We start from the raw sequence: 17,100 nt of genomic DNA, 5'->3' as shown, positions 1-17,100 counted from the left end.
CGACCTTTGGCACTGGAAGCTTCTGTCGGTCAGCTTCCGGCGGGGAGTTACATTGATTCGGAAACGTAGATTGTGAGAATTTCACCTATACTGTTTTGGACATCATTAAGGTACGTGCGTATGTGTAAGTCTTAACCGTGTTACAGAAGGTTGATTGATTAAGCCGTTAATGTTGTGATCGAAAGGCTAAAAAGCGGAGAAACGCGCTACTGTAAAAGTGAGTGTGCTAGCTAACTAGCCTAGCGATCGCAGCATTGTTAGCATGAAAATCCGTGGCACGTGACTATAGTACTAAATTATGTTGTTTTCCCACACTAACATAATAGCCGATCCTTTCCAGCTAAAAATGTCTTCAGACGCACTGAAAAAGCGAAAGGCGAAGGTTCTTCGAAACGACGCAGTCATTTCTGAGGTGAAACGAGGCAGAGTTGACGGAGACCAACAGGTAACTGTTTTTGTGTTTTTATAAATTTTTCCTTTCGGTGATATTACAACAGGTTACATCGATCACATAATTTGCAACATTGACTTCCGAAAGAAGGGCTGACTGGTTGAAGCTTATTGCTCAGTAACCCGTCCTCATCGATTCTTACTAAACTCATTAGTCATACATTGATTATGATAGTCATTGATTCATATCGTTATCCATCAATCCCAGACTTATGTTTGCACATTCCTCGCTCAGTTCATCTTGAGTGAATGTCCGTGTGTAAGTTGCGGCTGGTCCCAGTCATTTGGAATTGGTAAATCGGTCCCCAGACGCCACCAACAGGCCCACCCCGCCAGGCGAGCGCATACTCTCGCGTTCACCATTAGCGTCTTCGTTGACGTTGAATCAGTTTTCACACATGAGGCTTCCAGAAGGGTAGATCGGCGTGCATTCTGACCATTGCGTCCACAGCAATGTTGACTCCATTCTGGTCAGCTCAGCCACCAATTGATGCTTAAAATGCTTCATACCCAACACATCCTCCAGAGTGGGAACTGCTCTTCAGATCTTTCAAATCCAGATTTTGATACTCCTGAGTACTCCTCAAGGCCAGCCCAGCCAGTAGCATCCCGGAACAAGCTCCCAACCCCAATTAAATATTTACAGCAGATTAATTGCAGCCAAAATACAACGTTCATCACGACAGCGTTATATGTTTACATTGCAAATGTCCAAACAGAATTAGAGCCAGACAATGTTTACATTCTTGCAGGAACAGCAATACATGTTATCAATGCAGATGTATAAACAAGAGTCAATCTCAGCAGTGTCAGCAAGTAATCATATGCTATATTTACATTATTCACATCATAACACAACTCCAGTTTTGAGTTAATTAGTAATATATTACAATATAATTTCATTTGGTTAAGACATAATGCACAATTTAATGATGTGCTGTAAATACTGAGGGACTGATTGTAGTTACTGTCTCTCAAACTCCGCCAATTCTTCCACTCTTTTGACGAGCCGTGTTTTGTTTTGTTCAGATGAGTTTTCTTTTGTTTGAATGAAAACTTGACAGTCTTTTGTCCACGTGTTCTCAATAAAACCACTCTTCTTCAGTTGTCGCCCCCTTTTGGCAATGTCAGCATTTCATTTAGTCAAATTTTTAATCAGGTAAACATGTTTACCTTTTAATTTCTCTAAGAAGATAAATATTTTTCTTCCTGTCAACAAACTTGATCAGAACTGCCCGGTGGTCGTTAGTGTTGTTCCGATACCGATACTGGTATCGGTAAAACAGTGGTATCAGTATCGGTGAGTACTAACAAGTAACATGCCGATACCATTCATTCTGACGGTAATATAGGATTTTGGATGCAGCGTCTTGTGTCTTGCTCATGCACGACATTCACTGATGTGTGACATGTTCACTGCATGCCGAGCTAACATATCCTATTGGCCCTTGAATGCTCTGAACCAATGGCAGGACAGCTTTTTCGTGTTGAGAAAAAATAACTTCGGTATCGGCCGATACTGTAAAGCTGGGTATCGGAATCGGTATCGGGGGCCAAAAAAACATATCGGAACAACACTAGTGGTCGTGTCCCCCCAGTTGGAAGCGAAAAGCACATCTGAATGTGCGCTGGAGCCTGAATCCACAGTTAATCCCAATTCTCTAAATCGAGTTGTTACTTGTTGTTTCACAGTCTCATTGACTGAAGTTTGGCCCGAATTATCTGTGCTTGTACTGGCCGCAGTGTTCGCGGTGCACGGCTTGATCTTGATACATGTGACTATCACATTGTTGATATGAAGATTATGTTCCAAATCACCCACTTTTTGTTCCAAAGCGACAGTGTGTCGATTTTTTTCATGTGTCTCTCTCTTCAACTGCTGAATTTCCTGCAGGACTTCCTGAAGTGGCTCGATGCTGTTTTTCTTTTCAAGTATTTCGGTGACTATTTCGTTGAGATTTGATCTCGTCAGCTCTTTTTCCGCCAGGCATATTGCAACAGTGTAGTTTAAAAATCACAATGTAAAAATCAAGAAAAATAGTTAAAAATCACGAGCGAGTGCAGTAACGAGTACAGATGTGTCCTTCCTCGACAGATGCGTCCTTGACTCCTGAAATGAGCTCAGAAACTTTTTGTGCTCTAGATTTTAATTTGCATTTGTTTTTTTAAGTGCTGATAACTTACCACATATAGCGACTGGGCATGGCACTTTTATGTTTCTCAATTAATCGTTTCATACTTTCAGACATGCATTTACATAATTAGTCAAAAAAAGAAGAAGAAAAAGCTAGACTAAATCAAATATACTATTACATCTCTTTTAGTTGTCGGATGTAGGCTAATAAAAAAATGAACTGCTTAACATATGCAGTTAATGCTGGGAGTTAGCTTTCTGAAAGCAAAATTTGGTAAAGATAATAAGCAAATTGATCCACTAAGAGTAGTGCCATTAACAAAAAAAAAATCAAAAGAGATAATTCACCCCACCACTAAAATCACTGTAAAAATTACTCTCGTGTGTTTCTAGGATGCGTGTGTCTACAATGAGGAGGTGGAGCTTGATGGCCGGGACCATGAAGAGGACTTCCGCCAGTTTAAAGAGTCATGTGATGGTTTGGCCAATCTGATGGGTGAAATACAGAAGCTCAAAGCCAGTGGGGCAAAAGAGGGGGTGAGATATATATTCACTTGATCAGTTCATTATGGTTTGAGGATTAAAATTTGTAGGCATCGAATTTGAATGTTTCTGGTTCCACATTTTAATTCCAGTTTCTTTTAGGGTACAAAAAAAAGTTTGCATGGTTTAAATTAGTGCTGTCCAAACTGCAGCCATCCTTTTTTTAACAGCCCCGCGGCTTAGACTAAGATACTGTAAATATTTCACCGACCCGTGTTGTTTGTCTGCACTGGATGGCAGGGCCGCAGAAAATAAGTTTATCAACCAAACACGCATCATTCGGAAGGACCACCATGTTTTGTTTTTTTATCCCTTACTGGTAATGTTTCTTGCAGTCTGCTGAAATTGAACAGAGACGCTTGCAGAGCTGCAACCACTTTATGACTCTGAAAAAACTTAACCGTCTGGCTCACATGCGGCTCAAAAAAGGCAGAGACCAGACCCATGAGGTGAGCACACTGATCTAAGTACTTAAGTACACATTTTGATTCACATATTATTGCTGATCGATGTTAAGCGGTGTGTTGGTGAACATAAATGTCAATGCTCTATTTTTGTCCAACAGGCTAAGCAGAAAGTGGATGTGCTGCACCTTCAGTTGCAGAATCTTCTGTATGAAGTTCTGCATCTTCAGAAGGAAATCAGCAAATGCTTGGAGTTTAAGTAAGATATAAACTAGTGTTATTCTTACTGTCTTTTTTTAATTTCCTCTTGATAGTTTGTCTTTAGAAAATATGACTTCATTAGCGTTTTTGTTGTCGGTCCAGGTCTAAGCATGAGGAAATAGACCTCGTGAGTGAAGAAGAGTTTTACAGGGACGCGCCGGAGGTGATTTCCAGGCCACAACTCACCAAAAATGATCCGCACCAGCTCACACTGGCACGATTAGACTGGGAGCTTGAACAGAGGAAAAGGTACTCTATCTTTAGTGCGCCAGAACTCTGTTAAAGCACAATGCCCTGAATGTTCTGCACGGCACACTGAAAGCTTATTTAATGATTGGTGCAGGTTAGCGGAGACATACAAAGAGTCTCTGGCCACCAAGGAGAAGATCCAGAAGAGTATTGAGGTTAAGAAGGAACACCTGAAGAGCTTGCAGCCCGGCCTGAATGCCATCATGCAGGTATACACCGCATCGGCAGCTGATAACTTTTATTATTATTACCCATTTCAAAATATATATGTTTAAAAATTAAATTACGTAGATAGTTGTCATACTTTAGGCCTACGTAGAAGATATTCTGTAAAAAAAGTTGACCACAATTGACACATTAAGAACAGTTTTCCATTTTAGTTGTATAGATGCATTATTTTTGTTTTCCTAGAATGCCATTGTGATTTTTGTTCCCTCTCTTTTGCCAAAGGCCTCCCTCCCAGTGCAAGAGTACCTTGCTATGCCCGTTGAACAGACACAGAAACACACAGAGATCGCACAGCACCTGCCACCACCCCTCTATGTCCTTTTTGTTCAAGCCAATGCATACGGCCAAGCATGCGGTGAGAAAGCTTCTTCAGACACAATGGATTCCAGCCCACCCTGTCTTATATCCGTTCATATTCTTGGAGTTGAAAGTGCAAAGATGACTCTGAGGGATTTTATGTTCTCATTCAGACAAAAACCTGAGCGTGTCAATCAGCGGGGATGTGGACGAGGCCAAGGCTATGTCCAAACCTCCAGAGGATTCTCAAGGTGAGGACATGAAAACATATGCTTGTCTTCGTGTGCCAGATATGCACAAACAATACAACAAAGCGCAAATTGCACTCGTTCTATGTCACATAGATGATGACAGTGACTCGGATGCAGAGGAGGAGCAGGAAAAAACGGTGAGTCTTGCATCATCTTGGAAAAAATACCACCACGCGCACGCACGCATGCATCTCCGCAACTGTCACACTGAGGACAGATGAGTGACGGCGAAGGACTATTGACAGATTTCCTATAACAAAATAAGTGCCAAATGATGGATATTGGGTGTGATAATATTTATTGTAAATGCACCGCATTTTTCACTTTACAGAAAAGGAGACGGCCAACTGCCGGCGTCCAGCTGGATGACAGAAGACGGGAGATGCTCAAGAGGCACCCACTGTCCCTCTCTTTTGACCTCACGTGTAAAGGTAACTCATTCCTCACTGTTGACGGCTGGAAAGCTTACATGAAATTGCGGCTGCATATTCAATGAGCACAAACACACTCCCTGTAGCTATACGGCATTTGAAATCACACATTTGCAGAATGAATTGCATGTGGTAGGGAAATCCTGAATCTTGTGCTCCCTCTGCTGGTGAGTAAAGGGACACAGAGCTGCATTGCAGGCTTTGCCTAGCTGAAGGGGAGGAGAGAGGTGTGCTCATATTTGTGCTTCTGCAGCATTTCAAGTTGCTGTAAGCACGTTTTCTCATGAGCGCTCTTTGCCCACTGTCGCACCTTCCCACTGACCGACCAGCTGTTTTCTGCCAGCTTCACGCATCATTTCGTATGGCCCGAAGGTCATCATGACTCCATTGTGCTCCATCACAACCGCATCCTGTTTTGCACTCTGATACACAATTAGTAGGGGGGGACAGCCTATCAGATTATCCCGGTATTAAGGTGACTTTGTAGTGTACTTTTTTGCAGATGGCAGCGTCCTCAATCTGTACTTCTACTACCTGATCAATCTCAACATCATGACAGTCAAAGCTAAGATTTCTGCATCCACTGACCTCACCACAGCCATCAGTGCAGGGTATGTGCAAGTTTACGAAGAGGCTTAAGCCTTCGTGTCTCGGCTGCTAATCATGAGCATTCCATTTACAGGGAGCTGGTCAAATCTGAGACCCTTCTCAGCTGCCTGTACGCCAACGATAGTGGAAGAGAAACACCCAATCCATCCAACCGTTATCAGTTTGATAAAGTTGGGTAAGGAAGCCATGGCAGTTCTTGCCAGATGTGTAGAAAGGGCTAAAATGTTCTTAAAATATGTTTAATGCAGCCCCACTAGTCTAAACATGGTATTCTGATATGAATTGTGATTGTTGGAATATGAGTTAAGCAACAAAATCCAACTGTTTTTATGCATCTCGGGGGCGGCCATTTTGCCACTGCTGTCAACTGTAAATGACAGGTAACAACCAACCACAGCTCATTTTCAGTCGACAACAGTGGCAAAATGGCCGCCCTGTGAAATGGATCAAAACAAGTGAATTTTGCTGTTTAATTATTTTTTTCCCGCAAGCTCAATATTAATCAGAATGCTGTTTTCTAGATGAGTGAATTAGAATACAACATATTATTGTAAACACAATTTGTGAGTTGACTTCCCTTTCAGTTGGTTACAATTAACAAATGTCACGTCACGTCCATAGGATTGTTTCTTTCGCCGACTATGTGGAGGAGCTGGGTCATCCCTACAAGTGGGTTCAGAATCTTGGAGGGCTGCATTTTCCAAGTGATGCCTCAGAGGTGCGTGTATATGCAGTACTGTATGTATATCACGTTTCCAATATTGTACAGGTTACATGTACACAGTCAATTCTGTAGAGTAAATTTTACTCTAAACAGAGTAAAATTTACATTTGGAAGAGAGTAAAATAAAAATAAAAAACGGGTAAAAAGTCACTCAAGGGTTGAGGAACAAACCCACAACTTCAGGTTGGGAGACAGCCAATCTACTCCTTGAGCCATACAGCTTCCTACTGTGTGTTAGTATATCACTCGTGTCAGCTGGAATCTTCGCAACTCCCCCACAAAAAAAAAGGGATATAAGCAAACAATAGGAGTGGCATAGCTCAGGTGGTAGAGTGGCAAGCTAAAGTTCATGAGTTCGTTCCTCAACCCTTGTGGAACTTAAAAAAAAATAAAAAATTTAAACTAGTAAAATTTCTCTCCTTGCAAAATTTACTAATAGTTTTTTTCATGGCATAGGCAAATTCTCTCGTACACGCTAAAAATACTTTGAGTAAAATTGACTCTGAATATTTTACTCCTTTCCAAGTATAAATTGTACTCCACTTTGAGTGGGACCAAATAGACTCTGTTAAGAGTAAAAATTTACAGAATTTATCCCTTTCTGTACTATAGTACAAATGGGGATAAGCGTCATTGGCATTTTTAGCACATCACTCGGACATCTCCCCTTGTAGGCATGCATGTGTGGTCTGCAGGCATGCAAGGAGAGATTGTAATCAGTAAAATACATTTCCCACTTAAACATTTAATCACTTATTGGTGACAAAGTATATTATCATTTATCAAGGAATTAATTTGAGTGTGACATTTCCTGCAATATATATTTTTTAACTATTATAATTTGAGTGTGACATTTCATCCTGAAATAAACATGTTTTTTTTTTAACTATTATGAATTAATACCTAAGTAACCCGATAATTGATTAATAAAAGTTCCATGTCTTGTTATTGCTCGTTTCCCCAGGGTGTGCTTGTTGGCAGTTATTTGAGTGCTAGCCACATGGAGAACACCATGAAGCTCCTGAGATTGCGGGTCATGTCTCGCTTGGCTCTACATAAGCAATTTGCCTCTTTAGGTAGAGTAACTCGACTATCGACCGTATACAAGTGGTCCTAATGAAGAGCCGTTCAATTGTGGCTGAGTTTGTTCTGCTATTATTCACAGAGCACAACATCATCCCCGTCACCAGTGAGTGTTTGCACCTCTTTCCAGCCAAGATTATTTCCCGGTTGGCTCAGTGGACCACCGTCACACATGAGGAGTACATGGTATGTGCATGCAATCAAGATTAAACAAACACTGTCTGCTACCTGCTGCTCTGGAGCCACATGTGGTACCTCCCCGGTGGCTTCCTTTGCATCTAAAATAAATAAATAAATAATATATTATTTTTTACATGTTTTTACTTTCTAGATAAAATATTCTTTAAATGAATTAATTCAGTTTTTTTTTTTATGAATAATAAAACATTTTTAAAAAATGTCAGTCCAAATTTTTAAGTTGTCAGAAAAACAGTAACTTTTCCAGCAAGCTGAATTCTCACGGTATTTGTTGACAAATACTACAAGAATACATGTTGTACTGCTCCCGCTGATAAGTTCGCAACCGACCTTTTTTTAGGTCGGAACAATCAGCCGTTGTTTAGGAGTTTAGGAGAAAATTGCCATCAAATGTCCATGAAATTGCCAAAAATGTCAGAAAATTGAATAAAAGAGGCAGAAGAGTAAACGTTCAAAAAGTAACCATAAAATGTCTAAAAACAAAAGATAAAAGGCAGACAATTACCGTACATGTCTTTGTAATTGCCAAAAATATCAGAAAATGTATTTTAAAAAGGCAAAAAAGAAAATGTTCAAAAAGTAACTATAAATGTCCAAAAACAAAAGGAGAAATCCTGAAAATTACAATTAAGTATCCACAAAAATGTCACAGAGGCATATAAGTGACTGTACAAATAGGGGACCAATACATACAGTATTTTCAGTTTATCTATTTTTATGGCCAGGTGTCTCTTGATGTCAACATTTTGTGTATTCTGTTCCCCCCATTCATGTCTTTTATAATACTTCTCTGCTAGGATCTGACATTTACACGTCATGTGACTGATGCTGGTCTGGCAAAAGAGACTGATATGTACTTTTCTGGAGTTGTTGAAAGAGGCACAGGTAACCATTTCTATTGTTTCATTCCAAGACAGATTTTTCCCTTTTACAAAAAAATAATAACCCTAATGTTATTAAAAATTTTGCAGCACGTCTCCAGGCTGCGGTGGTGCTGAATCCCCGTTACCCAGAAATCCCTCCTCTCTTCTCGCTCTCTCTCAACTGGAAGGGAGAGCGCAGCGGTCGCACTGATGACAACCTTCGGGTAAAAACATTTTATAATCATCGTCAATGTCCTGTCCACAAAAAAAACAAGCTGACTCATGTCTCTTGGGTCTAGGCCATGGAGAGTGAGGTGAACGTGTTCAAAAATGAACTGCAGGGGCCACGTCCAGGCTACCAGCTCTTGACCAATCAGATTTCACGCCTGTGCGTCTGTCTGGATGTCTACCTGGAGACTGAAGAACAGGATGATGGCGTGGAAGGACCACGGGAGTTTCCACGTGAAAAGATGTGCCTGCGTACTGTCAAGTGTGTACTAAAAAAATAAAATGTCCCACCCTCTAATGTCCACTTACATCTGACGTGTGGTCTTTTTTTCCCCCCTCTCTCTCTCCCAGGGGTCCAAATCGTCTGAAGCCATTCAAATACAACCATCCTCTGGGCCTCTTCAGTCATCGCTAAAAGTTGACTTATGATTCCTCTTATGAATTTTAGCTCATCAAGGCTATTTAAAGCATTTTAGTCTAGCTGTAACCATTTTTAAGAAATGAAATGAACTGATACCTAATTTTCTTAGAGCGGGTTCGGGCTGTTTTTGGATGTCTGAATGAATCTAAATTTCCATTCTCTCTACACGTCGTTGCTGTTCTATTTATAGAACGTGAGCTCGCTCGTTATTCTTCATTGTGTAATATGTGCGCAATGTGTTCGTCGAAAGCTACAAAAGCTTATCCAGGACAAATCAGCCAAGTACTCTTGATTGTTTTTCATTTGGACACGCAGATCCAATATATAGAATGAATTGTGTCAATGTCAGCTAGTGTGCCAAAACAAACAATAAACACATCCCATCTTTTTTGGCATGTCTTGTTTTGTAAAACCGTTACCTACAAATGATTTATTAACACGAGCACCAAAACAGTTTTCCTGTTATTAGCTAATAACAGAAAAATAGTGCCACATTGTAACTTCTATCATTAGTGTCAGTGATGCTGTGATGGAAAGGTGTAAATAGGAAATGGACTTGTGCCTTTATACTGCACTGCTCCTTATTTATACATGACCGTGGTTTGTGGGACGTGAGGACGGACGGGCGCAGTGTCTCCACCCCTTCCACTGCAATGCAGGCAAGTCATGCAGCCTATACTTTTCCCACTTGATATTTCCTTTAAAGAATCTTCACCACATGATTGATTCCTCTGCAGACTTTAGCCACAAAATGGTGTTGTCATTCTTTATTTGTATTCTAGTGTTGCATATTGAGCAGGTTTATACATCAGTCAGTATTGTCACGAGCATCGCAGGCCAGAGGAATGACAAGTCTCACCTGTGAAGAGAAACAGTAAAGTGCACAAGCATCCAAGTCTGTTTTACTAATATCTAACATAGCAAATATAATATAGATATTTTTAGACAGTATATTTAAATATATTATTTGGGGGGCAATATGTTCAGCTTTGCATCTGTCCTTGTGTAAATGCACTTATTACTGAAAGGCAGCCGTCACATTCACTTAAAGAGCTTAGAGAAGTCAACCCCAAAAAATGATGACGCAGCCCCACTAGTCTAAATGCGGTATTCTGGTTAATATTGCGTATATGAGTTAAGCAACAAAATCCATTCGTTTTTATCAATATCAGAAGGCGGCCATTTTTCCCACTTGCTGTCGAGTGAAAATGACATCACAGTTGCTCAGGGCTCAGGTCACAACCACTCACAGCTCAGTTTCAGAAAACAGGTGCGCTGTGATTGGTCGTTGCCTGAGCCCAGAGCAACTGTGATGTCATCTTAAGTCCACGGCAAGTGGCAAAATGGCCGCCCCCTGAGATGGATAAAAACGGCCGGATTTTACTGCATAACTCATAGTCCACAAATGTCATATTAATCAGAATGTCATGTTTAGACTAGTGAGGTCACATTTAACATATTAATGTCAAGAAATGTTTAAAGTTGACTTACACAGTGTTGCCTACATATTAGCATGAATGGTGCGTACATAGGACGATAAAAATAAAGATTGCTTATGCGTGAGCATTCTTCCTACTTTTTTTTTACTCCACTAAACTTCATTTATTGGCCTTCTCCTCCTTTCTGTCTTTGGACTCGGCGCCGGGAGATTTTGCCACCTTCTCCGTCTTCCCTCCGTCGTCGGCTCCTTTACTGGTTTCCTTTTTCTCTTCTGGTTTCTTACTCTCTGATTTCTCTGGTTCAACTTTAGGGGTAGGTTTCTCCTCTTGCTTTTTCTCTGGCTCTGCTTTCGCCGGTTTAGGAGCAGGGGGCTTTTCCTCAACCGGAGGGGGAACCTCCGCTTTAGGTTTGGAGGCCGGAGCGTTGTTCTCAGCAGGCTTTGCCGGTTTTGGAGTTTCTTCCTTCTTTGGCACCTCAGTTGTTTGGTTCTCTTTCTTTACGTCGGGTTTGTTATCCTTCTTTTTATCCTCTGCTTCTTTCTCTTCTTTCTCTTTGTTCTCCTTTACTGGTTGTTCCACTTTTTCCTCTTGAACTGATGGATCCCTCTTTTCCTCTTTCACAGGCTCATCTTTTTTCTCCTCTTTAGTGTCATCTTTCGGAGCCGACTTGACTTTCTCCTTCTCCGGAGGTTCCGGTGTCTTGGGAGGGGGAGATTTAGACCGTGGGGATTTGTTCGGAGGAGATTTGGATTTTGGTGACTTTGCGGGGGATTTTACCATGGGAGATTTCGCTGGTGGTGATTTGGACTCAGGTGATTTGGGGGGAGATTTCGGCTGAGGAGAATTTTGAATTTTCTCTGGCGATTTTGACCGAGGAGAATTCGGGACTTTCTCTGGAGATTTTGTAATCTCTTCTTGCTCACCCGCTTCCTCTTTGTTGTCCTCCTCATTTTCCTCTTCTTTGTTTCCTTCCTCTTCATCCTTGTTACCTTCCTCCTCTTCTTTAATTTCCACAGTTTCTTCCTCGTCTTCTGCCTCCTCTGTCACTTCTGTGACCTGGGTCTCATCTGTCTGCTCTTGAACAATCACCTTGTCTTCTTTCACTTTGAGATGTGGTAAAATTCTATTATCGAAGTAGGAGTAGGGACTTCCTGACACAAGACGACTCTCTTCTCCCTCCAGTAGCTTCCTGGTTTTGGAGACAACATGGAAGCTTCGATTACCACCAGAAGTGGAATGATCGACATTCATTATTGCATCAGGACACCAACCTGTAAGCCGCTATTTCAATATCTAGAGCCATCTTCACATTCAGAAGTTCCTGATAGTCCTTCAGCTGGCTGGCCATCTCCCATTTTGTGTTTTTCAGCTCGGAGTCCAGGTGATTGATGGTGTCCTGCAGAATGAACACATGATATAACATACAAGTGTTTTCTTTTGGATTAGACGTCTGAGTTTGTATTTGTCCTGCCTGAAGTGAGTCGATGTCTTCCTGGCGTCTGTCCTCGCTCTCCATACGCTGCCTCTCCAGGGACTCCTTGGTTCCTCGGAGGGTCTCCAGCTCGATGGTGCGACTCTGGAGCTGACGACGGTATTCCACGATATCCTCTTGGCTCCCCCGGATGGCATCTTGGTTGGATCTGGCCGCCTCTGTCAGACGCTCCGCGCGCACTTTGCAAACCCATGTTTGGTTGCGTCACACACGATAACAAATCCTACACTAAATATGCCACTTTTAGTATGTTTTCCTACTTACTGCACAGTATGTGTGCTCAGCGTTCACTCGTGAATGAGTGAGCCTCACTGCTGCAGTCAGCATGACATCGGGAGACAAGGTCATGCTGCCGACTGTGTTTGTACCAAACAGATCAGCAGAATGATTCTTTCCTCACCAAACCATGTATACACTACTTACGCCTGACACACACCCCTCCACATACTTTCTGGGAATGTATGCAGAACTTTTCCTATAGGACTTGAATGCTTTGTCTTCACCTATCTATCTAATAATAAGAATGTGTCTTTAGGCTAGGCTGTATATGCAGACACTTATATTGCATCTTTTGTCAAGTTATTGTTTGGAGATGAAAGTCACTTGGCGTTGCTTTCTTCCACACCAACATAAGGATTAGAGGAGACAATGTTGACTGTGACCTTGAAGCAATGATACTGTATTTTTTTAGGTTCAAGATTCAAGGTAATATATATATATATATATATTTTTTTTTTTTTGATGAAAAACTTTTGGTTCTACTAACAGAGAATATGTACAACACAATGTGTCAAACTCAAGGCATGGGGGCCAGATCTGGTCCGCCACTTCATTTTATGTGGCACAATAAAGAAAATAAAGTGATTGCTTCATGTTTCTGGCTACATGGATTAGCTCTTTTAATTGTAGCAGAAAATGAGTCTTAAAATTATATATTTTTTCTTTACTTTTAAAATATATTTCAAGCATTATGTTTCGCTAAATCCATAGTTGCACTTTAACATTTGCTTTCCAGAATTTTCAATTGCTTCTGATTCTAAATGTGTTGTTCACATTTGTTCAAATGGACTATGATGTTGCCCGTGATAAAAAATAAGTTAGAAATAAGTTTGACACCTCAGTAGGGATGTGTGAGTACCAATACCAGGTCATATTTCAGGGCACCGGTACTCGCCTATACCAGTATTGCCTGTCATTTTAACTAGAAATTTGAAAAATAAAAGAGTAGAGAATTGCCATTAATTTCATCCACTTTAAGGAAAAATGCTATATTGCGATATTCGTGAAGGTCTCTCTTTAGAATTATCCATCATTGTTTATTGGGGTGAAATTGTATTTATCAAAAATATTAGTGGTATCATTACTTGGTATTAGTCCTGAAAAAAGTGGCATCGAACATCCCTACCTTACCTTTGAACCAGTCCTCGGCTTGCGTGGCGTTCTTGGACGCATGGCGGTCGAACTGTGTGCGGATTTCTCGCAAGGCTTCGGTCACATCCACTTTGGCTGAGTCACGCAGATCAAAAGTCATCTGCATACGAAAAGTGGTAAGAGCACTTATTTGAAATCCTAGAAGTGCGCTGAATTATCGGTGTAATAGCAAACTCGTTGTCCTCACTAAAAAGACAATTCTGCGCACTAAAAAGAAAGACTAGGGCTGACTAAAAATGCACGAGTTAACATTTGTGTGTTATAACACTGTAAAAAAAAATGGAGAGTATAATATTTATTTGAAAAAAACTAGTAAGGTGCAAGAAAAATAAAAAAATAAAGCAATGTAAGCGTTGAGGAATTAACTCTGGTTGTTTGCCACTATACTGCATTGCTGGTGTGGCCAAACTGAGACCAAAACCGGTCTTGGAGGTATAAACTAGCATACTGAAGTAGTGGCATGGCTCAGGTGGTAGAGTGAGTGCTAATACTCTAGTTGCCAATTAGTTGCTCAAATTGCCTTTCCATACCTGCGAGCCCTGAATCTGAGCGAGGAGGTCGGCCACTTCGTCCTCGTGGTTCTTCTTGAGGAAGGCGGCTTCCTCGTCCAGAGCGCGGAGCTTCCTGTCCAGCTCCATTCGGGCCAGCTGGCACTCGTCCACGTACTTCTTCATAGCCCGCGCGGCCGCGTCCAATTCCTCACGGGTGCGCGCCTCCTCTTCCAGACGGGCCCGGAGCTGCTGGATGTCATCCTGTAGTCGTTCGTACTCCACGACCGCGCAACCCTTCTCCCGGCTAAGCTGCTGCATGAGCCCCCGGAGGTCGTCCAGCTCCCGCTCGTAGTGCTCCCCCATGGATGTGCGCCCGCTCTGGCTCTGCCGCAGGGCCGCCGCTTCCGCCTCCAGGTTGCGGTTGTGCATCTCGAGGTTGCGCACTTTGTCAATGTAGCCGGCGAAGCGGTCGTTGAGCGCCTGCAGGATCTCCTTCTCGCTCTTGCGGGGCATGTCCCCGTTGAAAGCGTCCAAGCTGTCCCCGGAGGACGACTGGCTGTAGGTGATGCGGCGGCGCTGCGAGTGGAAGCCGCTGGAGGATACCGAGGTTGGCCGAGCCTTGCGTAGCCCGCTTGGGCCGAACAAGTGGCTCTCCACGGTGAAACTCATGTTGGGACTGCAGCAAGATGGGGGAGCGCCCGCTTTATATATGAGGGGAGGGAAAGTCACGAGTCAGCACCACGGGTGTGTAAAGACTGACACCAGAATGCCTCCACCTGTAATTATACTTCAGTGGTTCTTGAACTTATTACACTAATTAGACTACAACTTAAAAGAAAAAAAGAAGTTAGCGCTACAACTCATCAACAACATTAAAACACAATAGGGATAGTTTGGCTCTTTTTTTGGGTGTTGTATATTTTAATTTAATTAACTTGAATGAATAGTTTGAGCTTTACAGAGCTTTACACGTTGTTACATATTAATTAATAAACATGACAAAAGCTACCAAACACAAACGAATTGCTCCTCTTGAAAATGTACCGTTCTTGAATCGTATCGTACCGGTGTAACTTATCGTTACAATTCCGAGCTTACGTCACAAGTAAAATGGCTGTCTCATTGAAAAGCTTTGGATCATTGTAACTGATTTGCGAGGATTGTTTTGATTTCGAAATGTGATGAAATGTCGTTTGACTACTATAACAATCTGCCTGGTTTGTATGCTATTCACAGGCAAAAGCAATACTATACGCCGTTTGTTTTCACCGGAAACATTGTTTTGCGGAAATATCAGAAATGCCCGGATGTTTGGATTTGTCAATACGTATGGAATCGTCTTTTATTGTGTGTTTATTGAGTGTAACCACAGTACTTTTAAAATACTTTTTTTAAGAAGTAAAAAAAATTAAGCCGTAAAAAATGCACCAAAAAAAGCTAACCACCATCATTAGAACATTTAGCAACATCTATCACTCCGTGACACCTTCTAGCACTGTTGTGACCTTCTACAAATATTGCTGTGCTAACATGCTGTTGCGTGGCCGGTTAGCTCAGTTGGTTAGAGCGTGGTGCTAATAACGCCAAGGTCGCGGGTTCGATCCCCGTACGGGCCACTAGTTCATTTTTTCCATATGTCTGTTAAAGTTTGATTTTAACCTTACATGTTGTGCGTTGTATGCCATGTAAAAGTCCAAAATCCGATATATTTTTTTTTCATTTTTAGTACCACTCGTCAATATAATGCGGCTGGTTGACCTCAGAAAAAATGCATAGCTGGTTAATTTACGACAATGTGCTGCTGTATTAAAATGAGTTCACTCAGTCAGAGATTAAAGTGTTCAATATGTTTGTTTTATCAATCCAACCCATTCATCTTGCATTTAAATAATATTTTAAGTGCTACGCTTCTCTTTCATAAATGAGGGAACAAAGTTGCCTGGCTGTGAGCTCTTCTTTCTTGTACCACTAAGGAGAGCCCACATAGCACTTTCGATAAAGTATGCATGTTACGTTTTAGTTTATTGTGCGTGGGGGAAAAAAAAATAATAAAAAATTGATAAAGCTAAACAACAAAAATATGCCAAACTGACAACACCATTCGGTTAAATGTAATATATATATATATATATATATGCTCAAGATATTCCTATAATAAATTCACTGCATAGTGAATTGTTGGAGACATAGCAGGGCTGTGCATTCTGCTGATGCTTAAATCTCTGTTGCTGCAGTGTGAGTTTGCAGATCCACACCAATCCCACAGGGAGTCTTGGCTCCACACTCACACAAACACGCATCAAACTATTCCATTGATTTGCTTTCTCACATCCCTTACACAGTATTTATTCCAATCATTGCTAAGTTGTGTTCCAACTGAATTGCTTACTGCATACAGCAAATAGTACACTGCATGACCATCAGGAGTTGTGACGATCTAGCTGTCTCTGCTCATCTGCTGTAAGAGGTTATGCCTATTCTTTAACCTGAGAGAGTTGAATGGCTTCATTCTGCAAACTATAAAGCCACGTTGTTTGATTTTGTTGAAGGATACGTGGATCAGCAGATAGGCTACTGGTTAATTTCTGTGTGTCATTCTTGCTCCCAATGCTGTCACAACAATGTCACCCATGACTGCATCCCGTCCTTCAATGCTCCTGTGAAGCACACGTTGAACTGTTTTGTGTAATTTTCATCGCGGGGTATTGCTTTTCAGGGGACAGTAAGATAAAAGAAGTTACGTTTTTCAAACTCTTCTGTGTGATAAAATAATGAATTGACAACACACAGAATAAATGAATAATGCCTAAAAATTAAATTAATCCAAGATCAAGGAAACCAACAGTGAAAAATACTGGAAATAAAATCATTCA

General features: G+C 41.4%; 2 protein-coding genes and 1 non-coding gene across 3 annotated transcripts; 2 read left to right on the top strand and 1 right to left on the bottom strand.

The window, feature by feature from the left end:
• The first annotated feature begins 7 nt into the window (after positions 1-7).
• thoc5 (THO complex 5) lies at positions 8-9,763 on the top strand. Its single transcript, XM_086077182.1, has 20 exons — positions 8-110; positions 341-445; positions 2,978-3,121; positions 3,463-3,576; positions 3,693-3,790; positions 3,895-4,041; positions 4,136-4,250; positions 4,492-4,624; positions 4,740-4,817; positions 4,911-4,954; positions 5,149-5,248; positions 5,751-5,859; positions 5,931-6,032; positions 6,479-6,575; positions 7,546-7,657; positions 7,747-7,850; positions 8,660-8,747; positions 8,834-8,949; positions 9,025-9,215; positions 9,305-9,763. The coding sequence occupies exons 2-20, from the start codon at positions 347-349 to the stop codon at positions 9,366-9,368; spliced, it is 2,055 nt and encodes a 684-aa protein (XP_085933308.1). The 5' UTR covers positions 8-110; positions 341-346; the 3' UTR covers positions 9,369-9,763.
• Positions 9,764-10,126: 363 nt separating this feature from the next.
• Positions 10,127-14,921, bottom strand: LOC147173810 (neurofilament heavy polypeptide-like). The gene is made up of 5 exons (XM_086076737.1): positions 14,267-14,921; positions 13,716-13,836; positions 12,285-12,484; positions 12,085-12,209; positions 10,127-12,002 (listed from the first exon to the last, which is right to left on the bottom strand). The coding sequence occupies exons 1-5, from the start codon at positions 14,894-14,896 to the stop codon at positions 10,973-10,975; spliced, it is 2,106 nt and encodes a 701-aa protein (XP_085932863.1). The 5' UTR covers positions 14,897-14,921; the 3' UTR covers positions 10,127-10,972.
• An 848-nt stretch (positions 14,922-15,769) lies between these two features.
• On the top strand, positions 15,770-15,843 carry trnai-aau (transfer RNA isoleucine (anticodon AAU)). Its single transcript has one exon. It is a non-coding gene; the product is annotated as a tRNA-Ile (tRNA).
• Positions 15,844-17,100: the final 1,257 nt, after the last annotated feature.

This window comes from Leptonotus elevatus, chromosome 5 (genome assembly GCF_054856555.1).
Source record: "Leptonotus elevatus isolate MCC_2025b chromosome 5, RoL_Lele_1.0, whole genome shotgun sequence".
NCBI classification, from domain to species: domain Eukaryota; kingdom Metazoa; phylum Chordata; class Actinopteri; order Syngnathiformes; family Syngnathidae; genus Leptonotus; species Leptonotus elevatus.
The sequence above is the reverse complement of the archived record's forward strand: the minus strand, read 5'-3'. Positions and strand labels throughout refer to the sequence as shown.

Coding starts and splice junctions, on each gene's coding strand:
- thoc5 (XM_086077182.1), top strand. CDS start 347: ATGTCTTCAGACGCACTGAAAAAGCGAAAGGCGAAGGTTCTTCGAAAC. Junction 446..2,977: donor GAGTTGACGGAGACCAACAG/GTAACTGTTTTT, acceptor GTGTGTTTCTAG/GATGCGTGTGTCTACAATGA. Junction 8,748..8,833: donor AGTTGTTGAAAGAGGCACAG/GTAACCATTTCT, acceptor AAAATTTTGCAG/CACGTCTCCAGGCTGCGGTG.
- LOC147173810 (XM_086076737.1), bottom strand. CDS start 14,896: ATGAGTTTCACCGTGGAGAGCCACTTGTTCGGCCCAAGCGGGCTACGC. Junction 13,837..14,266: donor CTCAGATTCAGGGCTCGCAG/GTATGGAAAGGC, acceptor TTTCGTATGCAG/ATGACTTTTGATCTGCGTGA. Junction 12,485..13,715: donor AGCCGAGGACTGGTTCAAAG/GTAAGGTAGGGA, acceptor GGGTTTGCAAAG/TGCGCGCGGAGCGTCTGACA.